Source organism: Ambystoma mexicanum, chromosome 1p (genome assembly GCF_040938575.1).
Source record: "Ambystoma mexicanum isolate Mex_15411 chromosome 1p, UKY_AmexF1_1, whole genome shotgun sequence".
Lineage (NCBI taxonomy): Eukaryota > Metazoa > Chordata > Amphibia > Caudata > Ambystomatidae > Ambystoma > Ambystoma mexicanum.
In genome coordinates, this window is record NC_090921.1 from 998,635,128 (window position 1) to 998,659,000 (window position 23,873).

Below are 23,873 nucleotides of genomic sequence, written 5' to 3' on the forward strand. Positions count from 1 at the left end.
TCTTATAGATGTGTTCTAATGCCTATTTAAAGAGTGCCCCCCCCACACACCCACAGTATCACATAAGTGTATTTCTTCGGCATCAGTTCGGTTGGGGAGCCAAAGGTTGCTCCTGGAAGCAAGCTAGCCATGCTCTTCTAGGATACAAGCAAGAGCTAAATAGCTCCCAGCTCCCCTCAATTTAGAACCCTGCACAGGTAAATAGACGCATTTCTACAACTAGTGCCTGGGGAAAATAGAGAGCCAAGGCAAGAGATTGTGGATGACGTATAGTCCTCTATAACCGACCTACCAGAATCAGTGGTGTCTGTATTCTGCTGCAAATCTTATTTGGAACCAATAGTAGCCTGTCGGAATATTGAAAACAAATCAGCTTTGTTAGCAAACCACATAGTGAAAAGGACCTTAATAAAGATTTTCCATAATAACTTACTAGAAATTCTTGATTCTATTAAAGACATGGAGGCGAACATTATGCTTCTCTTTCTTTTAATTAATTAACAAAAGCTCAGCAGCAAGGTATTTCCGCACTTACATGTAACAAAACTCATGTTGGAAGTGCTAGGAAAAAATACATAACCACGAAATAACTTAAAAGACGAAGTCCTCACAATACAAAGCACAGCAAAAAACTCCAAATCCCATGATGCCCAGTAGTACATTGGTGCCCCAATGTCACGTGACACAGTTCCTCCAGTAAGTGTCCAGATGTCCCAATAAACAGTGAATAAGAAACGACTTCCTCTTTCGAGGCTGCAAACTTGCTGATATCGGTGCTAAACTCTAAACAGGCCCAACGGGGTAAGATCCATCACTGTGTAAGTTAGGTGGTCTTGTCTGCGGGAGCTGTCAAGAAAAATTAGAATATGTTAGCTCTTGCGTATGACGACCCTAGTTCTCAAAAGGACGGGAAGAAAACATCTTAATATTATTATGCAGTGTAAACAAAGTTAAACTGACAGTTTGAAGTAACAATAGTATCATTTACATGCCCTACAATATGCTTTTCTTCGAAGGGTGGGATAATGTTCGCCTCCGTGTCTTTAATAGAATCAATAATTTCTAGTAAGTTATTATGGAAAATCTTTATTCTATGTCAAGACCGGAGGCTCACGTTATGCTCGTTCAAAGCTTACTTACCACTATCGAAGCAGGTTGTTCTGTTGGTTTCAAGTAGAATTGTTTAAATATGGACTTGCCTGCCCAGTCAGCCATTCTCATGATGTCCTCGAGATGGACGCCAACTTGAAAAGCTTTAGAAGCCATGGCTCCCCTGACTGAATGAGCTCCGAATTGCGATGTATCTACTCCCGCTTGAGCCAGCGTCCAACGCACCCAGCGAGCTAAGGTAGGGGCCGAAACTGCTTTGTGAGGCTTACGAATAACTATAAGGAGTTGTCCGTTTGGAGAAAGTCTAAGCGGAGCCGTGACTTCCTCATAAGCCTTCAAACACCGAACCACACAAAGCTTGGGCTGTTCTCTGAATGCCGGGTAAGAGATTACTCTAGAATCACATTTAGTCCTCCTTCGTATATGAAAAACGATACCGTCCGGAGAGAAGGACCTACCTTCTAGAGCCCTGACGTCGGATACTCTCCTGCAGGAGATCAGACAAAGTAGTTTCGTAAGCTTGCCGGATAGTGCCGTACGGGATAACTCCTCGTTATCCGGCCAGGAAAGGAAGACATTAAGCACCTTATTGAAGTCCCAAAGTGTATTGTAACGGGACGCAGGTGGCACTGTAAGGCGGATACCCTTCATTAAGCTACATACTAGCTGGTGTTCTCCCGCTGGAGCTCCCTGTATGACATTGTGCCCTGAAGAAATTGCTGAACGGTATGCATTCACTGTTCTATAGGCTAAACCCTTCTCTACTAAAGATGCTAAAATATTTAGGATTTCATCTAACGGTGCTGAAACTGGATGCACGTCTCGGTCCTGACACCACCGCTTCCATGCATTCCAGGAATTGAAATACTGCTTGCGGGTGGCAGGGGCCCAACTCTCTTCAATGAGGTGAATCGCTGTGTTGGACATACCCGGATTTCTCCATCTTGCCCTGAAATCCTCCACGCTGCCAAGGTCAGAGACCCGGAGATCAGTAGAGGGTGAGCTCGTCCCCATGGATCTGACAGGAGATCCCGACACTGGGGCAGAAGTATTGGAGAATCTGTGGAAAGTTCCTGAATAACTGGATACCAAATCTGAGAAGGCCATACCGGGGCTATGAGGACTAATTCTGCTCTGTCCAGTCGGACCTTCGCTAGGGTCCTCGCTATCATTGAGAAGGGGGGAAACGCATAGAGTACCCCCTGTGTCCAAGGCTGTAGAAATGCATCCGTCACTGATGCTGCTGGATCGGGCCTCCAGGTGTAAAACACTGGCAGTTGCATGTTGAGCCGAGACGCGAAGAGATCTATGGACAATGGGCCCCAATGTTGTTGTAAGCGGAAAAATATATTTTTGTCGAGACTCCAGTCGCTGGAATCGGCGTAATGGCGAGAGTGCCAATCCGCTATCACGTTCTTGAGACCCGGCAGGCACTCTGCCGTTACTGAGATCTGATGATCCAAGCAGAAATGCCAGAAGTCTTTGGCTAGCTCTGCTAGTGGACAAGACCTGGTACCACCCAGAAGATTTATGTATCTCACGGCAGATATGTTGTCCATCTTCAGCAGGATGCAACAGCTCACTTTGTCTTTCGCAAAAGATCGTATTGCGAATGATCCTGCGAGGAGCTCTAGGCAGTTTATGTGCATATTCAGCTCCTGTGGAGACCAGGTCCCCCCAGTGGCGGCTGCGCCACATCTTGCCCCCCATCCGGAACGGCTGGAGTCCGATTCTATGATGATATCCGGAGTGGAACCGAAAATGGCTCTGTCGTTCCAGGCCTCCGTGTGCGAAAGCCACCGATTTAGCTCTGTCCTCTCCTGCGATGATAGCGTCAGCCTTTGAGAGTAAGAGAGACTGCGGCGCAAGTGTTGACCTTTCAGCCTTTGCAATTCTCGGTAGTGCAGAGGGCCCGGAAAAATCACTTGTATGGACGAGGACAGGAGGCCTATTACTCTCGCTTGCTCCCGTAGAGAGATGAAATCCTTCTGTAAGAGCCTGCGAATTTCTCTTTTGGTCGAGTGTATCTTGGCAGCCGGAAGATGAAGCTGCGAGTTCTGGGTGTCTACAATGAACCCCAGGAATTCCAAATTCTTGGAAGGGCGCAGAACCGACTTCTCGCAGTTGATAAGAAAACCGAGACTGTGGAGTAAGTCTATTGTTAATCTGGCCTGATCCTGTAGTAGCTCTCGAGATTGAGCCATGAGAATATCATCCAGATAGATTATCAGGCGGATGCCTTGTTCTCTTAAGTGAGCCACCACAGGTCTTAACAGTTTGGTGAATGCCCAGAGAGCTGAACATAGCCCGAAGGGTAGGCTCGTAAACTCCCAATCTTTGTGACCCCAGGAAAACCTTAGGAACTGTATGTGCTCGGGATGGATGGGCACCGCATGGTAAGTGTCTTTGAGATCTAGACGCACGAGCCAATCGCTCTGTCTGAGAAGATCTCTCAGCATGTGGATGCCTTCCATCTGGAGGTATCGATAGACAATGAATTTGTTCAGTGCCCTTAGATTTATTACAGGTCTCACCAAAATCGACTGTTAATGCAGCAGTGGCAGGTATCAATTGGCTCGGGGGGGTCTCAGAGCTTTTGCTCCTGCGAGCCGAAGTACTTCCCCCTTGGGTGAGGTGTTTTCTCTAACGTGTTTTTTCACCTCCTTTTGGAGAGGCATCTCGCAAGTGTTCCTCCATCTCTTCCAAACGCTGCTGTATGGGAATAAGCATGCCTGACACAGCTTTCTGTACGCTGCTTTCCACAGCGGACCCTAGGGCCTTTTGTAGGCTCCTTTCCATAGCCACTTCATCCATGAAACAACTGTCCTCCTCTTCCTCAGACCATTCCTGGTTTGAATGGGGACTGTACTGTGCTGCCATAGTAACACACCTTACCCTGCTTTTTTTCTTTTTTTTTTTCTTCTTTTTTTTTTTAATATTGGGCTGACCACCTTCTCTCAATTGCCCAAAACTCTTTATCCGGGTAGGTATATGTTATTATTATTATTTTTTTTTATGTGCCACCCTGTGTGGCAGAAGCTTTGGAGTATTGCCTCCTTTCAGTACCTGCCAGACAACAAGGCAGAGCAGACTCTGTGTTCAGGAACTGCTAGTGTGTGTGTACGAGCACCGGAGCTTGAAGAAAGGACCAGCGCGGACAGGGGCTCCCTCTTGCGCTTCACGGGCGTGTCACGCCTTGTGAGCGCGAACAGGGGCTCCCCCTTGCACTTCAGAGGCGCGTCGCGTCTTGTGAACAATTCCCTCCCGGTGCCCGCGTATCGAGGTCGGGGCCGGGAAGGCGAGAAACGAAGATGCGCGGCGCTGCGATCACTTGGAACGCTTGTGTAAACAGAACGCCTCTGTTTGCACAACATTGGTTTCACAAGCAACGAAGCCGACGATAGCGCAGCTGCCGTCGGTGATTAAACCAATACAATGAAGCCGCATCTATGTTGACTTCACAGAAATAAAGCAAAGTAACAATAAAATACACTGGACATAACAATTCTGAATAAGAAAATTACTTATCTCTTGCTGTGAGCAGCAAAGAAAGAGGAAGTCGTTTCTTATTCAGGACTGTTTATTGGGACATCTGGACACTTATTGGAGGAACTGTGTTATGTGACACTGGGGCGCTGATGTACTACTGGGCATCATTGGATTTGGAGTTTTTTGCTCTGCTTTGTATTGTGAGGACTTTGTGTTTTAAGTTATTTCCCGGTTATGTATTTTTTCCTAGCACTTCCAACATGAGTTTTGTTACATGTAAGTACGGAAATACCTTGCTGCTGAGCTTTTGTTAAATAATTAATTAAAAGAAAGAGAAGCATAATGTGATCCTCCGGTCTTGACATAGAATTGGGCTAATGAGATGTTAGGCACAGAGGAGGTGGCTACATAGCACTTGGGATCTCAAAGTCGTATTGGAGGCGCTCATGCACAGGTCTTTCAAGCCTTTGGCCTTGTTGGATTTAAACTGGGTAACTGTAAAAACAACCTTTCCAATTTCTAATACTTTGCATGCGGAATCTTGGAATTGCAGGCCTTATGCATGGGAGACCCTTATATCACATATCACAAGGAAAAGGTTCGGTTTAAGACAACCCAAGCATTTTGCCAAAGGTTGTAAGCAGATTTTATATCAATGAAGACATTTCACTACCTGTTTTTTCCGTCCCCTAGCATGGAGGAGAAAAAGAGCCTGTAGACTCTTGACCTGATGAGAGAATTCAAATTCTATCTGGAAAGAACAAAGGACATCCGAAAAGGAGTATAGTTGTCCGTGACCTTTGGGGGAACAGCGCCCCGTTCTAGAGCATCAAAGGCCTTACTATCATGGTGGATGGTCTTGCATCACTGGAAGCATAGAAGTTGCAGAAAAATGTCCTTTTAAGGGGCTCCCTGCATAGCTCTTGAAGGGAAAATCATCCTCTGTCGTTTTTCAGAGACTCCTTCCCTGCAGGATATATGCAAGGCGGCCACTACTCCTTCACCTACAGCTTGAAGAATGATGTGCCTTTCGGCAGGCCGTTTTAAAGATTTTTTTTGATAGTTAGGATCCAACCACCCTCATCTCCTTGTGGGATGCTTTAGAATCTCCCAAGAGTATGAGGGAATGGGTGCGGGGGATGTAAGTGTGTGAAAAGGTTCCTCACTGTAGTGAAAACAGTACTATTAGTCTGTAGTCCTCTTTTCTCCATACCTCCTTCTGCCTTATCCACTAATAAGTCTCCAAGTCGAACATGAAAAAGGGAATGACGGTTGGGTAGGACGCGCAGAGGTGGCTTAATGCAGGGGTGGGTACAGGATGGTACTTGCCAGAAAGTTATAATTTCATGCTGCTTTGTATCATGCTCCGGTCCTGTTTCCAGTTCTGTGGGATGTCTCCAATAGCATGGGGGAAAGTGGACTATGGGCAAAGACTACTGTTGTCACTATGGTGAGTAACGTTTTTGAAATATGGAATGCTTGGAATTACTGGACACTGTAACTTGATCAGAGTTCCTTGAATACATTGAGAAAGAAGAAACATTGCATGTTTGAATTTAGATTCAAGGTTCCAATGGTCCTTTGAAAAAGTAAACGTAAGGCGAAACGATAAATGTTGGAATGTGGAGGAAGAGTTTCTAAGGCCCTTGAGAAAGTGGACATAAGGCGAAACACTTCAACAAGCTAGCATGTGAACTTACTGTGAATTGATTATAAAACACACATGGGCATCTAAAGTCACAGTTCTCAGAGAACATTCAAAAAGGTATTAAAGAAACAAATAGTTGAACATTGAATCTTAAATCCAAGGTCCCAAGAGACATTGAACAAATGAGAGCGAAGGGACACTTTGAACATTTTTCCTCCTTTTTTCTTAGCCTACTATCACGTTTTGATACAGTGAGAAAAAGCCAAACAAAGATGACCATAACTTTTTATTGTATTATGGACATTAACACCATTAAGGAATCTATTGTTTACCAAAATAGTGATACCATCCCCTCTTGTTGGATTGGCTGTGGCAAGTTGATTTATTCGGCACCTGGATGGTATTATGGGTCTCTTTCTGCTCTAAGGTATGTCCCTCTTCCATGTGAAGAGGATTGCATAATCCTTGATTTCTTTATGGCATACTGACAGTATACCAGTAGTTCTAATAATAAAACTCAAAGACCTCTTTTCAAAACTCAAAGACCTCTTCTTTCTAGACGCTCAAAGCAGGATGACATTCACCCTTTATGTACACTTGGTGTTCACATAACAACTTCTAGGTCTAACCATCTTGACCTGAACGTAAATCCAAAGCATTGTAGCTTTACAAAGCCTCAATTTCCAATGGATTCCAAGCCCCAGAAAACCTATTGTACAAGGATGAGGAAGAGGAAAAAGGAGTTTATTTGGAGCAAGAAATACAACAAGCTGAATGTGCAGACTACTTGTTGGGATACCAGTCAACTGTGCGGAACATTTAAAAATGGTGTGCTTTTGGATGCAAGGGGAACAGAAGGAGAGGAGAGATGCAGAGCGGGCACATCGGGAAGCAGCACCAGAAACGGACATGCTTGGGCAGGCTACGCTAAAGGAGGCATGCGCTTCCTACCGGAGTGAAGAGAGACCGGGAGCAGAGTAGCAGAAGCAGAGTGGAGATCGCAAAGGACCCGGCTTTGAGGCGAAGGCTGGCAATAGAGCGGTCACGCTGCAGAGCCATCATCCTACTGGCGAGTGAGAGGGAAGTCGGCGGGGAGACCGGAGAAGTGTCTGCAGAGCAGGGAACGCTTCTCCAATGTCTGAATAATGCGGCAGCAGTATTTCAGAGGTTGGGGACACCAAGAAACACTAGTGAGTCTGCCCTGGAGTGCTGGGAGACCCGGGCATACCAGCAATTACCAAGATGTTTTGAATGTCCACCAAATAACATTGAAAGATTATGTTTACCAAGTCTCCAAATGAGGGATGGCAATAAGGAGAAAGTTGCAGTAAACATCACGAAAAGCAAATTAACTTTACTAGTGAAGTAATTGAAAGGCAGAATTTGCACAACTCTTCAAATATCAAAGGGCAATATGGGGAAGATTGGAACAAGCGTTGCCGCAAGCCAATGAACAGTATTAAGGAAGTTGAAGAGCAAAACATGTACAAGCCTCCATATAATGGATGCCAGTATGGGGGAAGTTGTAACAAGCAGTAGCTGAAGCCAGTAAAGTAGTCAGAAGAGTATTGAAAGATTGTGAGAAGACCTGGTGAAGGTGTTGTACCAGGCAATGAGTCTTTGGGGAAGGGGAGATACCTGGCAAGAGAGTACACCAGGGGATCTTCCGAACCCAGAGGTCCTTTTGTGGGAGATACTTGGCAGGAGAGTACACCAGGGGTTTATCAAACTCAGAAGGGAAAGCAGTCTAAGAAGACATGGTGGAAGTATTGCATCATGCAGCACATTTTTTGGGGAGAGATACCTGGCAAGAGAGTATACCATGGATTCTCAAGCCTAGAGAGGTGGATACCTGGCAGGGGAGTACACCAGGTAATCTAGCCAAAATATGTTAAAGAAGAAAAGACATTGTGAAACAAGTTCCTGGCAAGGGAGTATACAAAGAAATCTTCATCAATGCATTGTTGAGTGGAAGAGACCCTTTTCTTCCGCCATCCTTACAAAAACCATGCATTGCTTTGACAGATACTCTTAGACATTCTTGAAAAAGTGCTGTATAAAGAAATGTCCACTACTCTTGGGGAATCAGTTTTTGGGGAGGACAATGTTTTCATTATCCCTGAGAATGTGCTAAAAACATCCTTTGGCTAAGTTGCCAAGAGATACTTTGCCATCCTTGAAAATCATCCTTTGCTTGGGAGAGACTTTTTCTTCTTAACAAGGTATTATGCGAAAGAGACATTTCTGCCACTCCTAAGCAACTTTTGTTTGAACTGAACACTTTCTACCTGGAAGAATTCAGGGGGAGGGAGCTATACCCTGGATCCAAAGATTGTACCGTTGAATTCGGATACATGGTGTTTGCCCTTATTGTTCCAAGTTTAAAACGGAGGCATTTTCCTTGCCCCTTTTGTTGTTAATTTTTAGTGGGAAGGTCAGATACGTTTTGGACACAAGGACAGTTTGTCGACAAGTGACAGACTGTTCCCTAGTTTTGGTTTCATATGTAGGGAAACTCTTATTTGGATACAGACAGAAAGGCTTTTTTTTTATTTAATAAAATGTCTAATGTTGGGCTGACCTCTCACACAGTCGTTATTGAATTTTCTTTTAATTTTAGTATGTACGGACTTCCTTTTTTGGCACCCACTCCAACTGATAAAGTACTCTATACTGTCCCAGATGGATGTTCTCACTGCACCCTGTCCTTATTCATTACTACGTCATCTTTCAAAGTTTAGGTTTCAGACTGAGCAGGACTTCTAACAGAATCTCCTTCCAACACCTTCCCCAGCCATTTTCATTATGGCCACCCTGATTCTTTCTTCCTTAGGAGAGAGGGATTTTGGGAGACAGTCTTTGCCTTGGAAGGTAGAATTCTGCACTTGTCTTAGGTTCTGTGCTCAAGGAGTGGCATTTCCGGATTCATGTAAACAGGACTACATGATCCCTTTATTGCAGCCTCCACTTTCTCCTCAATCAAAGGAGCCAAAATCAGATTTGAGAAAACATTTGGACAACCTGAAAACCATGTCTACATATTACAAGTCACTGAGAACCAAACACTTGGCCCTGTTACACCACCAAGACAGTTCTGAACTCCAAGACATGGAGATAACAGCTTGGACAGATGAGACCAGCCCCCTGAGTCAGTAGCCTTTACACCATCCACAGTCTCACCAAATTATGACTTGTCATTTCTGCATGTAACAAAAATAGCAGCTTTGTAACTAAATATCCTGCCGCCTCTTCATGATTCTACTGTTATGTTTTTGTACACAGGTAAATATCCTTCCCGCACATCTCTAACCAAAGATGGGCACAATTATGGTGCACACGCAAAAGTGGGACAACAAGTACGGGGACCTAAACCTGCCACCTATTTTTGGGAAAATATCCCTACGTAAATCCCTTATTGCTTCTGCCACCAGAACATTATTTCCACTGTCAAGCCATCTGTATGCAAGTTATCTTCTCTTCCAAATCGTCACAGAACGAATTATACTGGAAAACAAGCGTGCACCAGTTTTGCCAGAACCTTTTGGGCATCTTGCTCTTTGGCACTTCTATGTAGGCAAAACAATGCCTTGTGTGAGTCAGTGGAGTCTATAATGAGAAGGTGATATGTTTGAGGTGGGTATCTAATCAATTTACCAGCACCTCAGATATTTTGGTAGATGTGTCTTCAAATAAGTCCTGCTATGTTCTATCACTGAGGCTTGAAAACTGATGCTCAGTACAAGAGTCCTGGGTTTACTATTTTCCAGAGTCCCTTTCTGGGGCTCATGTTGATAAAGTCACCAGCATGAAGGCCGAGGCTGGCTCATTGAAGTCAGTTGTGCTTGAGCCAAAGGAAAACAATCCTTTGGCATGGTGATGGAGCAGGATGTTGCAACCATCTCAACGGTGTCTGTAATCTTCTTGTGTTATAAAAGGATTGTTTGTGGAGAGGGGGCGCTGTCGCGCAACACGATGGCCGCCTAAGAGTGGAGCTCCTCTCGGGCGTATTATCCTTCTAAAATTATATCCTCTATCTGCCTTCATCCGCGCTACCAGACCAGTGGATTCGACCATTGCACCTATCCTGCACCCACCAGGAGAAACAACGGGTGAAATCGGATCCGGTGTGCCCAGATACGGACGGGGTGGCAGGCGGGAGGCCTCGGCCCGCTCCTCAGCTCCGGAGTAACCTACGCGAGTGCCGCGGCTCTGGGTGGAGCATGGGCCCAGCAGTGGGCGGGTCCGGCCCCGCGGGCGGAACGGACTCCCTGTACCTGGACTGCCTCAAATGCCATCCGATAGGAAACAACATTCGCTCATCGAGGACGGTGTCCTTTCTGGTAGGAGAAGTGCTTTGCTTGAGACCTGAGCTGCATGCGCCCTGCCCCGTCCTCCCGCCCTGGTGCTTGAATCACCCGTATTCTCCTGCACGGCCCTGGGCGGACCTGGTCGGGCGGAACCCCTACTGCTGATTTCGAACGCCGTCATAAAGAAGGGGGGGAACGAAACGAAAAAGTAAATGAGCCATCCCAGACGCTAATCCTGTGACCGGCCTGTGAGGGCGACCGCGCGGTGCGGCTCAGGTGGTACGGGCCTGCTGTGGACGGGGCCCGCGGGCAAACAAGGGAAGCGGAGTGGGACACTGTGAACAACCCTGCTTGGTGAATGCGCGTGGGCCCCCGAAGGGAAGCTCCTGTTGAATTAAACGCAGTCCGCGCTGTGCCTTCCTCAGACCCGGGGCCGACAGCACCCTTGTATCATATCACGGCTTTGAGATTAACTACTACAGCAGGCCCACTCGCAGTCCTAGGCGAACCATCCCCCAGTGGCCATCTACGATCCTCACTACAACGGATATTAACAAGTGGACACCCGTGTGATGCCTGGGAAAAACGCGCTCAAAGGCAGGAAGACCGGGCTGATGGATTCTTTCACGAACTCACAAGCAACCGCAGAGGCCTCGGGCCCATCGACAACATCTGACCTCCCTGCTACGGAAGACTCCAAGTTTGACCATCTCTTGACGACGGTCCAGAACGGATTCCTGGCGATAAATGTCAAACTGGATGATATTGTCTCCACGATAGGCTCCCTCAAAGCCAGGGTAGATAAGGAAAGTGCCAGAATCACTGATGCCGAAAACAGAATAAGTACAAACGAAGACTCGACCCACCGAAACACTCATGACATTGCTGTCTTGAAAAGCGAAACTCAGTGATAAGTGTGATGATTTGGAGTTGAGGTCGAAAAGGAACAGTATACGCATTGTCGGCTTAGCAGAATCCTTTTGCAAAGGCCCGATGGAGACCCAAATCGAAGCCCTTTTGAGGACCCTCCTAGGTGCTGACTCCTTTTCTCCACAATTCTTGGTCGAACGAGCACATCGCACCCTGGCTCCACCGCCCAAACCGGGGGCCCTCCCCCGCACGATAGTGGCAAAGCTTCTAAATTATAGAGACGCAGTTCTGAGGCTGGTAAGGGAAAAGGGCCCTTTGAGACACGGCAACGACAACATACACATATATCCGGACTTCTCTGCGGTAGTCCAAACCCAGAGACGTTCCTATGAATCCATCAAACGGCAGCTGCGGATGAGACAAGTTCCATACGCGCTGTGGTTTCCAGCAAAGCTACTGATACAACATGGCGGACGTGCGCACTTCTTTGATTCTTCGGCAGCTGCGTTGGCCTATGTGGAATCTGCTATTCCCCTACCTCCTGGTAGGAACGAACCTGATCAAAATCTCCTTCAGCAGCCGGTATAGTAATTAACATGGCATACTGTCCGACCGCAGCAATGAACCACCTTCTACCTCCAACGAATCGTTTATTCTCGTTTCACCAAAGTCGGGCAGAACTGTTTTTATTTGTGCTTCTTATTATTCTCCAACATTCAAGGACAGTCTGATGAGACGCGCTCGGCTACGAAGGCGGTGTTGCAGCACTCGCCCCCCTCCATGAGTGAAACCACAGGGTTTTAAATGGGGTTCGTCATCAAGTTGGGCCAGATGGTGTGGGTGGGGGTGGGAACCGGGAATTTGGGTCTGTTTAACCGGCCAGAGGTATGGTCGTTTAAGTCGAAAGCCCCAGTTGGGCAAGTTGCGAAACAGTTTACGGTTGTGTTTAATGTTAAAAATGCAGTCACAAGTCATGCGCTGATCTCCCCCCCCCCAAATTGTCTCTAATCTATCGACATGGCACATAAACCCCATACTTCCAGCGGGTTGTCACTTAAGCTGCTAACTTGGAACATCCGGGGTCTGAACAATAGAGCAAAATCCAGCAAAGTGGGGGCATACATCAACAGGCACCGCCCGCACGTGGTAATGCTTCAGGAGACCCATGCTCTGCGAGAGACTAACGAGAAGATCTTGTAACAATGGGGTAACAGGTATTCTACTGAATACTCGTCGCAGAGCAGGGGTGTCCTTACACTAATACATCCATTGCTGGGGTTCGTCCCCGAAAAAAGTAAAACCGACCCGTTGGGTGGATATGTGGTTGTGTGGGGCACAGTGGCGGGGGAGAGATTGGTGCTGGTCAACTCCTATGATCCAAATACGGACGACCCCGAAATTTTTTGCCCGTCTCCTCACCGAAATCGACACAACTGACACATGGGTGCTGTGGGGTGGAGACTTTAATACTATCCTAGATGTGCTATTGGACAGGTTCTCCAGTCGACAAAGGTCACTCACCAGATCCGCTAACACCATCCATCAGGCCCTACATGACAGGGCGCTGACCGATGCCTGGAGAGGGGTACACCCCACAGACCGTCAATACACTTTCTATTCATCAGCCCATGACTCTGAATCCAGGATAGACTACTGGTTCATATCCGTTCTCCTGCTGAGCTCCATGGTGAGCTGTGAAATCCTCCCCCGTACGCTTTCTGATCATTCCCTAGTTACGCTTGAGATATCGCTCCAGAATATTAAACGTCCGTCCCCGCGCTGGAGAATGCCTCCAAATATCCTGAAGGACCCCAACGTGTTTGAATTGCTGCAAACTGAGATGGAGGAGTTCTTTCAGCTGAACACGGGGTCAGTGGGGGAGTGGGCTACGGTGTGGGAAACGTTTAAGGTCTGGGTGAGGGGTAATCTTATGTCAAAAACCACTGGCCTCCTGAAAAGTGTCAGATCCAACCTTAGTAAGACCGAAACACACCTGAAAACTCTTGAAAACGACTATAGTGTAACACATGACAAGAACATATTGGCTGATATCAATGCACACCTCCTTAGATTTAATGAGCTAGCAATCCAAGAACTACAATACATGTCCACTCCGACCAGGGCCGGTAGATACGGTGAAGGAAATAGAGCAGGACACCACTTGGCACGTATATTACGAAACAAACACAGTCATGCCCCCATCGCTAGCATAATGACAGACAACGGTGATCCCGTACACACAGAGGAAGAAATCGATGCCGAATTTGCTAAATATTACACCAACCTATATGCAAATCATGATACCCGGAGTCTTGTAGATATTGCAACATACCTGAACGAGATAGACCTCCCTACCCTCCCACCTGAGGACAACTTTGTCCTTGAACAGGAAATAACCAAGGAGGAAATCGCTGAGGCAATTAAAGCACTGGCAGCTGGAAAAACCCCAGGCCCTGATGGCCTAGGCTCGGACCGCTATAAAACATACACAACTATACTATCCCCTATTCTAACTCATGTATGGGAGGAAGCCTTGAGCTCCGGCTCCCTCCCAGAGTCAATAACCGACGCAGTCATAACGGTCCTATTGAAGCCTAGACGTCCGGCCCACGACCGCTCGTCCTATCGCCCACTCTCCCTTATAAACACAGATGCCAAGATATACGCGAAAGTGCTCGCAAATAGACTTCTCCCTAATATGACTTCCCTAGTACACCTTGATCAATGTGGCTTCATCCCGACGAGATCCACTACCCTGAACCTGCGTAGACTATTCGGAATTATGGCCCAGATCAAACCTGATGCGCAGGCAGTGGCCGTTTCGTCGGACGCCGAGAAGGCATTTGACTCTGTCTCATGGGTTTACATGTTCGAGGTCCTCAAAAAATTCTGCTTCGGCCTTTACTTCACACACTGCGTCAGGCTGCTCTACACCTCTCCCAAGGCTAGGGTCCTAACAAACCGCACCCTCTCTACCCACTTTACCTTACATCGGGGCACCAGACAGGGTTGCCCCTTCTCCCCATCCTGTTCGCACTCACTATCGGACCAATGGCGGCTGCAAGCAGAAGAGAACAAGAATTGAGGGGCATCACGTTGGCCGGCAGCTACCAATCTATCATTATATGCGGACGATGCTCTATTGTATATACCTAAACCGGAAAACAACTTGGAACCCATATTGGCAGTAATACAGGACTTCACTCTACATTCAGGGTACAAAATCAACACAGCCAAATCTGAAATCTTCCCATTGACACAGTCCACCCCCTGCCCTTCACGCACACACGGTCTAAGATGGTCCCCGGATTACATCAGATATCTGGGGATCCTTGTATCTAGAGACAAACAGTCACTATATATAGATAACTACGAATCCACTTTACAGACGATCCACACCAAACTCCAGATCTGGACCAAGTTGCCCATATCACTGGCTGGTCGGATAGCAGTACTCAAAATGGTGATCTTCCCCAAACTCCTATATATCTTTAATAATGTCCCGATATGGCCAGGCAGACCCTTTTTTGAAAACCTGCGGTCCCTGTCAACCACCTTCATTTGGAACGGGGGGGCTAACAGGCTCAAATGGGAAAAACTGGTGGAACCCTACAACACGGGGGGCTTCGCTGCGCCCGATTATGAGCTGTACTATCTTGTGTCTCAGGCTCACTATGCCAAATATTGGCAGAACCCTACAACAGATGCACCACACGTCCCCATTGAACGGCACTCGGTCCGCCCATCGGACTTGCGTTCTATAATCTTTGCGACATCTTACAAAGACAAATGCAAATTTGACCCTGTAGCTTGCACGATCGCAGCCTGGGCTGCAATTGGCAAGCGCCTCCACATCAATATTCCCTATGACTCCCAAGCTCCATTGTGGAACTTTCCGGGCATTGCCCCCTCGTATGACCCTGGTATACAGAAAGCCTGGATCCCGAACTATGACATTACAATGAAGGCTATGTTCCCCAATGGAAGCTTCGTCACCCCCGAAGACTTCGCTGACACAGTTGGGAGGGACCAACTTGTCACGTTACAATATCATCGTATTAAAGCGGCATTCAAGAAACTCTAGCCATCATACCCAGCTGAGCCGCCCGAGCACCCCTGTTACCAGGCACTTCACTCACAGCCTCACATAGGCGTCTCCACACTGTACAACATAGTCCAAACACATACGAAGTCCTCCAATAATATAAACTCCTCCTGGGAACAGGACATGGGTACAACAATAGAGGAAGGAACATGGTCCAGGTACTGCCTCCTCACAAAGAAGGTCTCCCTCAACGCCGGGCTCAGACTCATACAATTCAAAATGCTCAATAAACTTCACTATACCCCTGTCAAGATGGCTAAATTCAAGGAGTCCACAAACACGAACTGCCCCAAATGCAATAACCCTCAAGCTGACTCATACCATATGTACTGGGCCTGCCCTGAAATAATTAGATTCTGGAAGGCAGTAGCAAGTATACTGGAAAACATTAAGCAAGTTCCCGCCCAACTTACCCCCCAAAAATATCTGTTCGGCGACATCGGAAAATTCCCAGAAAAAACTAGGAGGCTATTCAACGTCGCATGTGTGGTGGCTAAAAAATGTATTTTGCAAAAATGGAAGAGTCTCCATACCTCCTGTGCAGAACAATTCTTAAAATCACTGGCATATGTGCACGAATGTGAAGAAACGTACATAGGACTGGTCCACTCTACGTGCAGACCTAAAGACATTTGGTCAGCGTTCAGGACTTACCTTCTCACCACCCCACCTAACCCGGAAGAGGATGATACCGATTGAAATGTGTGCCTTAATTCCAGCAACATACGTTTAATATCATAAATTGTGATGTTGTTTTATATATGTATATGTATGGGAGAAAACAAAGTGTATAACATGTATATCCAGTACCATGGAGTGGTTCATGCGTGTGTATTGTGAATTGCAACCGAAAAATAAAGTTAAAAAAAAAAAAGATCGTTTGTCAGTGAGGCATGACGACTTCCACAGAGCTAGACCTAGAGGTGATGTTATCGCCTTCTGTTCTCTAATAAAACATGCAGTGTGGTAATCGTCATTTTGTTTAGCAGAGTCGTCTACATTCTGGGAGCATAAGCATTGTAACTCTGTAAATGTTTTCTTTCAAGAATAGATAATCAGGTTACGTATAATCTCTCCTTTTGGCACTGATTAAGTATTCCTCATGACAGGCTTCTATTCAAGAGATAGACTATTGACTGTGTGGGATGCACTAAAGTTGGTGACATCCAGCATCCTTAAGCTGAATGATCTAGAATTGAAGCGTGTATGTAAATACTCAACGTCTCTCTAGCCATCTGGAATATTCCCATTAAAGCACTACTTACTGTAATATTTCCTTTGTTTTTGTTCATGTTTTTATCTCTTCCATTACAGACCACAGTCAACCTTTATCTTGGAGGTCCCATTGCGCGACGACTCAGTGTGACTGCAAGTGTAGCAGGCGAGTCTGGATTAATGAGCTGTATTCTCCCAGAGGAGCTTCTGGTGGAAATTCTGACAGAAAGGATCCAGGTATGAATGCTGTGGATCACAGCCGTAGTGTTTCACCGACAACTCAAACTAGCCCAATCAAAGATAGAACATTCTTTTTCACTATACCTCCACCCTTTCCTCCATCTAGCTCACTGATGATCTACTGTACCATGGTTTGATGCACCATGCATATGAATAGGAATCCTTTGCAAGTAATATATCTATCACTGTGGTCTCCTCTTAATATCCTTGGGCTACATGTCACCAGTTCACATGTTTGTGGATCCAGGAACATTTCAGAAGAAACTCCTTCTCACAAAGCAGTGTCCTTAGGTTAAATCATCAGAACTGATTAGGTAACCAACAGATCCAGTTGCCAAGCAAATCTTGCCTTTTTGGGAATCATTGTGGATCGCACGTGAATGTGCATGCTCATTTATGTATTTATTTATTTCATTTGATATACGCGCCCAGGACCCAGAGGTATCATGGCGCTAGATTACATACATAGTAAGGCGTAAGTAAGACATAGTTAGAGTTTAGAGATTTGGATGAGCAGTGGTTTCAGCTAGACTCATGCGTATTTGTTAAATAAGGCAATTTTGACTTGTTTGCAGAACGCAAGGTAGGATGATTTGTTCCTGACTGAGGGTGGGAGAGTGTTCCATAATGTGGGAGCGATGACAGTCAAGCAGGAGACCCCTGATAATTTCCTGGTGAATCTAGGGGTAGTGAGTGTGATAGTTGAGCATAGGGTTCGCGGGTTGGATTTTTTGTAGATGGGGGTTGTGTTGTAGAGGCAGTGGTGAGTGGTGGATAGTATTTTAAATTCAATGCGTTCTTTGATGGGAAGCCAGTGGGCATCGTGCCTTATTTGGGAGATGCGGTCTGAGCGTTTGAGGCCCCAAACTGCTCTAAGGGCGTTGTTCTGTGCGAGTTGTAGTTTAAGATTTTTGGTGGAGGTTCCTGCAAGGATGGCATTGCATCCTCATGTGAGAGGTCTAATGTTACAGATAATTAATTTTTCTGTATTTCCTCTTCCTTTTACTTCTTCCACTCACTCTTCCCTCCTTGTCATCCCTTTACAGTAATTTTATTTCATTTACTTTCTGGTCAACTCTTAAACCCATCTCTATAACTGTCTCACCATCTCTGTATTTATTTAGATTTGTTGTCGTTATACCTTCCTCTGCTAGTCTTGTCGTGTTATCAAGTGAACATAACCAGTGTGTTGATTATGTTTTTAATATAAAAGACTTGGATAAACAAAAAGAACAAGACTTATACACATTTGTGATGTCTTAATTCATTGAATTTCTGTGTTACTATTGAGCAAAAGGTTTGGATACATTAGACAAGACTTTTGCAAATTAAGGGCCAGTTTGAGCCCTGGTGAAAGTCTTACGACGCATTAAGGGGAGGGTCTTCCTCCAATGGTTCAAGTGCTTCTGCAGTGTTTCTCTCTCCTCTGCCTGATAGATGATTTTGCATGAGAGAAACAAAGTACCCTGGTGCCCTACTTTCCGTACTTATCAGTTAGCTGTACACTCTGCTATTCAAGCAATCCAATCCAGTCTGGATTTTGTTCTTTGTTCCACGATAATGCTGTGTGTTTGCATTTTGAAGGAGACCCTATCTTTGTCAATGAGGCCTGCAACTGCCTGCCCTAGCGCCGCCCAATGACCAGTTCTGGTTTCCCTGTTCAATGGTCTGGCAGCAACTGCTGTGCCATCACATTGCTCTTTATATTGAGGTACACAGCACCACACTTTCTGTTTCCTTTCATTTTCCAAATGGAGTAATAAGCCTTTTGGTTTTCTGTTGCAAGACATTTTTCACTCATGCAAAGCCATGTCTTAAATTAAGGTTTAGAAAGGGTTTGTTTAAAAAATAGTTTTGTTTTCATTTTTTATATCTGATATAGGTGCACTTACCTCATATGAGTTATGTTGAGAAAGGTTTCTCGTTGAGAAAGGTTTCTCTTTGTTGCTTTCCCTACATAGAATTCTGTGGAAACCCCCCACATTTTGCTGTTGTTTTGTACCCGTCTTGACTTTTTTGTGTGTAAATTGCCTTTTATTGATTTTAAACATAGTTAAGCATTGGGTAAACAGAACAATCTTGAGTGATCAACCCTCTTCAATCACATCAATCAACATGACTTGCTACCCCATTAACTCCCCGCCTTCCCCCACACCCCCATTGTTTCAGTTAAACTCCTCCCTCAACAGCCGGATTTCTTAACTGTGTCCATATATTTCAGTCAAAATCCAAGTAGGCTCAAAACATTTAATACTTGTCTCATCGAGTTCCGTGGTGCTTTTGCTGTGCTCGACCACTCTTTCATTGTAGGGATGGTCCCCCTTTTCTAGTATCTGGCACGACATGCGCATGCCGCCAGGAGAAGAAAGTGCACCAAAGGCGAGAGGACACACCATTGGTCCTCCCGCTTCTCCAACCCAAACAATACCAACATAGGGTCCACCCTGTATACCCCTCTCCTGCATCCTTGATCCATCCCAAGACTTCAGACCAAAATACTTGCACTACTGCAATTCAAGGAGCCCTTGATACCCAAAGAGAGGGTGGGACTACCTGAACTACCTGCAGACAGAGCTGAGACCAAGCAAGATAAGGCACACAGATTGGTGCCTTCCTAGCCTTGAAGAAAGTGGCACATTGACACCAGTCCACTGAAACCGGTCAGCTTTTGCATGACCCCGTTTAGTGAAGATATAACTTCACAGAAAAGGTCATAAGCACTCCTCTCTTGCAAATTAGGAATGAGAGAGAATATACACTTTTGTCAAATTCACTACAGAGAGACTTACTAATCAATAGTCACCTCTGCCAGATGCTGGCTTGGCTGGAAAGGATGGAGCAGGGACGCAGTCATGTCCGAAGGCTCGAGACAGGAGGACCGAATCCAGGGGTGACCGATCAGGAAATAAACCAAGGCTTCGCAGATTATTACGCTGAGTTGTACAGAAAGCCAACGACACAGATGGATGTCACAATCATGGAACAAATTAACATCCCCACCGTAACGGAAACAAACTGCAGCTGCTGGAGAGGGAGATCACAGAAGAGGAGATCCTAAGTGCCATGTCGGGCCTCCGATCCGGTAAATCCCCAGGACCTAACAGCTTCCCGGTTGAGCTATGGCAAAAGGTGGGGACCAATGTGGTGGCCCCCCAACTACTCCAAATGTACCAACATGCGCTAGAAGAGGGCATTCTCCCACCAGATCTGCGAGAAGCAACAATAATAGTGATACCCAAGCGTGACAAGCCCCAGGAAAGATGAAGCTCATATAGGCCCATCTCACTCATCAATAGCGAAACTAGAATTCTGGCGAAATTACTTGCCGACCACCTGCAACAGGTTATTCTCACCCAGATACATCCAGACCAGTGCGGCTTCATGCCCCAGAGATCAACACATATGAACCTCCACATGCTATATTCGGCCCCGGAAAGGGCCAACAGCATACCGGGCCCGCTAGCCCTGCTAGCAATTGACTTCGAGAAGGCCTTCGACTCGGTGAGATGGGAGGCCATCTGGACCATAATGCAACACATGGGCTTCGGTGAGAACTTTATGAAGTGGGTGAGCCTGTTGTACGAATCCTCGGTGGCCAGGACCAGAGTTAATGGCTGGCGTTTGGACCTCTTCAATCTGGGGAGGGGCACGAGACAGGGCTGCTCTTGTCAGCCATGATTTTTGCTATCGCCATCGAACCACTGGCAATCCTCTTGCGAAACACGCCAACCTGGGAAGGCTTCCGTTGGTCCGAGACCTGGGAAGACAGAATATCTCTCTATGCAGACGACCTTCTCATATATCTGAAAGACCCGAGCAATGCCTGTCCCAGAGTCCTGCACCTGTTAGAGCAATATGAGGCATTCAGCGGATTGCGAGTGAACTGGTCCAAATACATCCAGTTCTCTAGGGGACACCTCGTTGGCAAACTTGACGGCTGGTCCTTACCAGATCGAAAGAGAACAGTTCAGGTATCTGGGGATACGTATCACAAAGCATTTGACTGAATACACAACCCTGAATCTCTCCCCCCTCATAACAAGATTTGCAGAAGATACTCGCCATTGGATCTCCTTGCCATTAACGCTGATGGGCAGAGCGGCCCTGTTCAAAATGATTGCCCTTCCTAAATTCTTATATATCCTGCAAAATGCGCCATTATACATTCACCAGCGAGAATTTCACAAAATAGAGTGCACCCTTCGGAAGCTGCTATGGGGGGGGAGGACACCCACAAATTGCTCTCGCCACGCTCCAAAGGTCTATCTTGGAAGGAGGCATTGGACTGCCCAGGATACAGTCTTATTACTGCGCCAGCCAGATGGCGGTAGTAAATGATATGTTCCACGGAGACGGAAGCCTCCCACATATCAACGGTCTTATCTTTAATGCCACAACAACGCCTCTAGAGCATCTGAATGGAGGGTTGAACCGCACATCACATACGGATATGGCAACGCATATAGTGAGAATATGGAAAGAAACACATCGTTACTTAGGATGGGGCGGGAAGCTAACGCTGGCACAACCCCTATGGAACAACTGCAACCTTCCCGAAATAAGAAAGCTGCCCAGATGGCCTGAGTGGGCACAGCGAGGAATCGCCAGTATAGGAGATGTGGTTCACAAGGACAACCTGGTACCATTCGAGACATTGCATGAAAAGTTCTCCCTCCCAGACACAGAGAGGTACCACTATATGCAGCTGAAACACGCTTGGACAACCCACAGACACATAACACGAGACATGCCGGAAAGCTCCTCATTAGAGAGAAACATAGTTTTGGACTGAGTGGACCGGAAAGTCACCTCTAACATGTACAATGTGGTAACATCCTTTGCGACACCGGAACTAACCAGCTTGAAGGCAAAGTGGGAACGGGATGTGGGTCCCCTTCAACCGGAGGACTGGGTGGAGGCCCTGATGTACCCACGAGAAACGACCATTTCCTCAAGACTTAGACTGGTCCAACTGAAGATCCTGCTCCGCACCTATTACCCAAGAGTGGCTCTCTTCCGCTGGGGCAAATCCTCGGACGCACGATGCCTACGCTGCAAAAGTGAAGAAGGTACCTTTTTCCATATTTTGTGGGAATGTAGTAGGATACAGCGGCTCTGGCAGAAATGCTGTGATAAACTGTCTAGCGTTATAGGTAAAGAGATACAGAGATGCCCAAAACTCCTTCTCCTGGGGATCTACAGTGACACTGACCTTTCCCGTTATGAGAAATTGTTCTGGTCCACTGCGGTAGCAGTTCTCAGGCGGAACATTGCGCAACTGTGATGATCGGAACGTACGCCAAGCTTTGAACAGTGGGTCACAGATGTGGACATATGCGCTATAATGGAACATAGAGTGTACGCAGCGAGGGGTTGCCCGCAGAAAGCGGACAAAATATGGAGAAGATGGGAAGAGACTAGCTAAAGGACAAGGATGGCTCCACAGCCTCTGTGACTGAGAGTTGCCCCGGGAGAGTGGGGGAAATGCCTCTGCTGAGAATAGCCTATGCCACAAGGTCATCTGTTGTCAAGTTGACGGTCTGTCGGACCATGGTCCCGGAAGTTGAGTTTTTGAATGTTTTTTGTTTCTTGATTGTCTCTCTCTCTCTCCACATCCTATCACATGTACCTGGAAATGTAGATTTTGCATATGTTCCTCTCCCCTCCAGGCCACCCCTTTCCTTCCGCTATTGCCCCAAACTTTCCCCCGCCTTTCCCACGTCCCTACCCGGTATTGCAGAGAGATAAGTGTAATGTTGTTTTATGTTTAAAATCAATAAAATCTTTGATCAAAAAAAAAAAGTTACCTCTGCCAGATATGTGGGGTTCGCTCTACTACTTTTTTTAACAAAAGAACCACAAAACTGCAAACAATATTTACAGCAGTGAATCCTCCCAAGTGTTGTGCCCAGGATACACACACAACACACGAGAAGAGGGCCTTCTTCAAATATAAATTAAAAAAAATGTATTTCTTCTTGTTGAAAAAAGATTTTTACCTTCCTTTTTGCTAGCCAGAGAATCCGAATAAAAGTATATGATATTTCATTTGAGTAGCAAATGACACATACATCTTCCCTTATGCGGCATGTGCCTTTTAGTGCAGACGCAGTAGTCTGGATAGAGAATAGTGATAGGGCAAGCTTCCTCTCCGTCTGCTCACCTACAGACAGACGGGACAACCAACGTAGCCTCCTGCGAAGTTCGGTTGAAGAACAAGATCAGGGCAACACATGTAAGTGCATGTACAATAGTAGAATTTACTTACCTGTGTGGTTTTCGGTGTGAAAACGGATTAGGTTAACCCACAGGGGATAACCCAGAACAGTCCTGGGGTGTTTTAGGGGCCTCCCAGTGGCCATGATAGTAGTAAATAGGCCTGCCATGTGTCGTGCCAGGGACCCTGCAAAGGTCTTATAAAACCCTGCTGTGTACCCGTCCTTCCCCGGTCCCTTCGCCGCCAATAGCGGGTCAGCCTTGTCCCCTTTCTCATAGTATCTTTGTTTCAAGAACTGTAAACTAGCCAGCACCTTGCCTATCTCTATATCTTTCAGTTTATGACGCTTTTCCTTTATAGACTTGAGATCTCCCTCTTTCTCCCTTACCTTCCACATTTTCTAGATGACAAATCTCCCCCCTGAGTTTTCGGGCTAACAGGGCCCTAGTTCTCTTTTTAGAGGCACTCTCTCTAATGAGGAGGCCCCTCCATGTTGCTTATGCCGCATCCCATACCATGCCCTTTTCAACTTCCCCTGTGTCATTGAGTCGAAAAATTCCTCAATTGCACCTTTCATTTCCTCTGCAAAGATGACATCCATCAGGAGGAGATGTTTGCACCGCCAAAGGGAGTCCCGGGATTGCAAACCTGTCAGTGTTATGCCCATATCTA

General features: G+C 46.4%; 1 protein-coding gene across 1 annotated transcript in view; it reads left to right on the plus strand.

The window, feature by feature from the left end:
- HYDIN (HYDIN axonemal central pair apparatus protein) overlaps positions 1–23,873 on the plus strand; it is a 3,273,799-nt gene that overhangs the window by 1,916,420 nt on the left and 1,333,506 nt on the right. Inside the window, exon 42 of the mRNA XM_069654775.1 lies at positions 16,844–16,981. Coding sequence (XP_069510876.1) covers positions 16,844–16,981 — 138 coding nt within the window. The remainder of the gene's footprint in view (positions 1–16,843; positions 16,982–23,873) is intronic.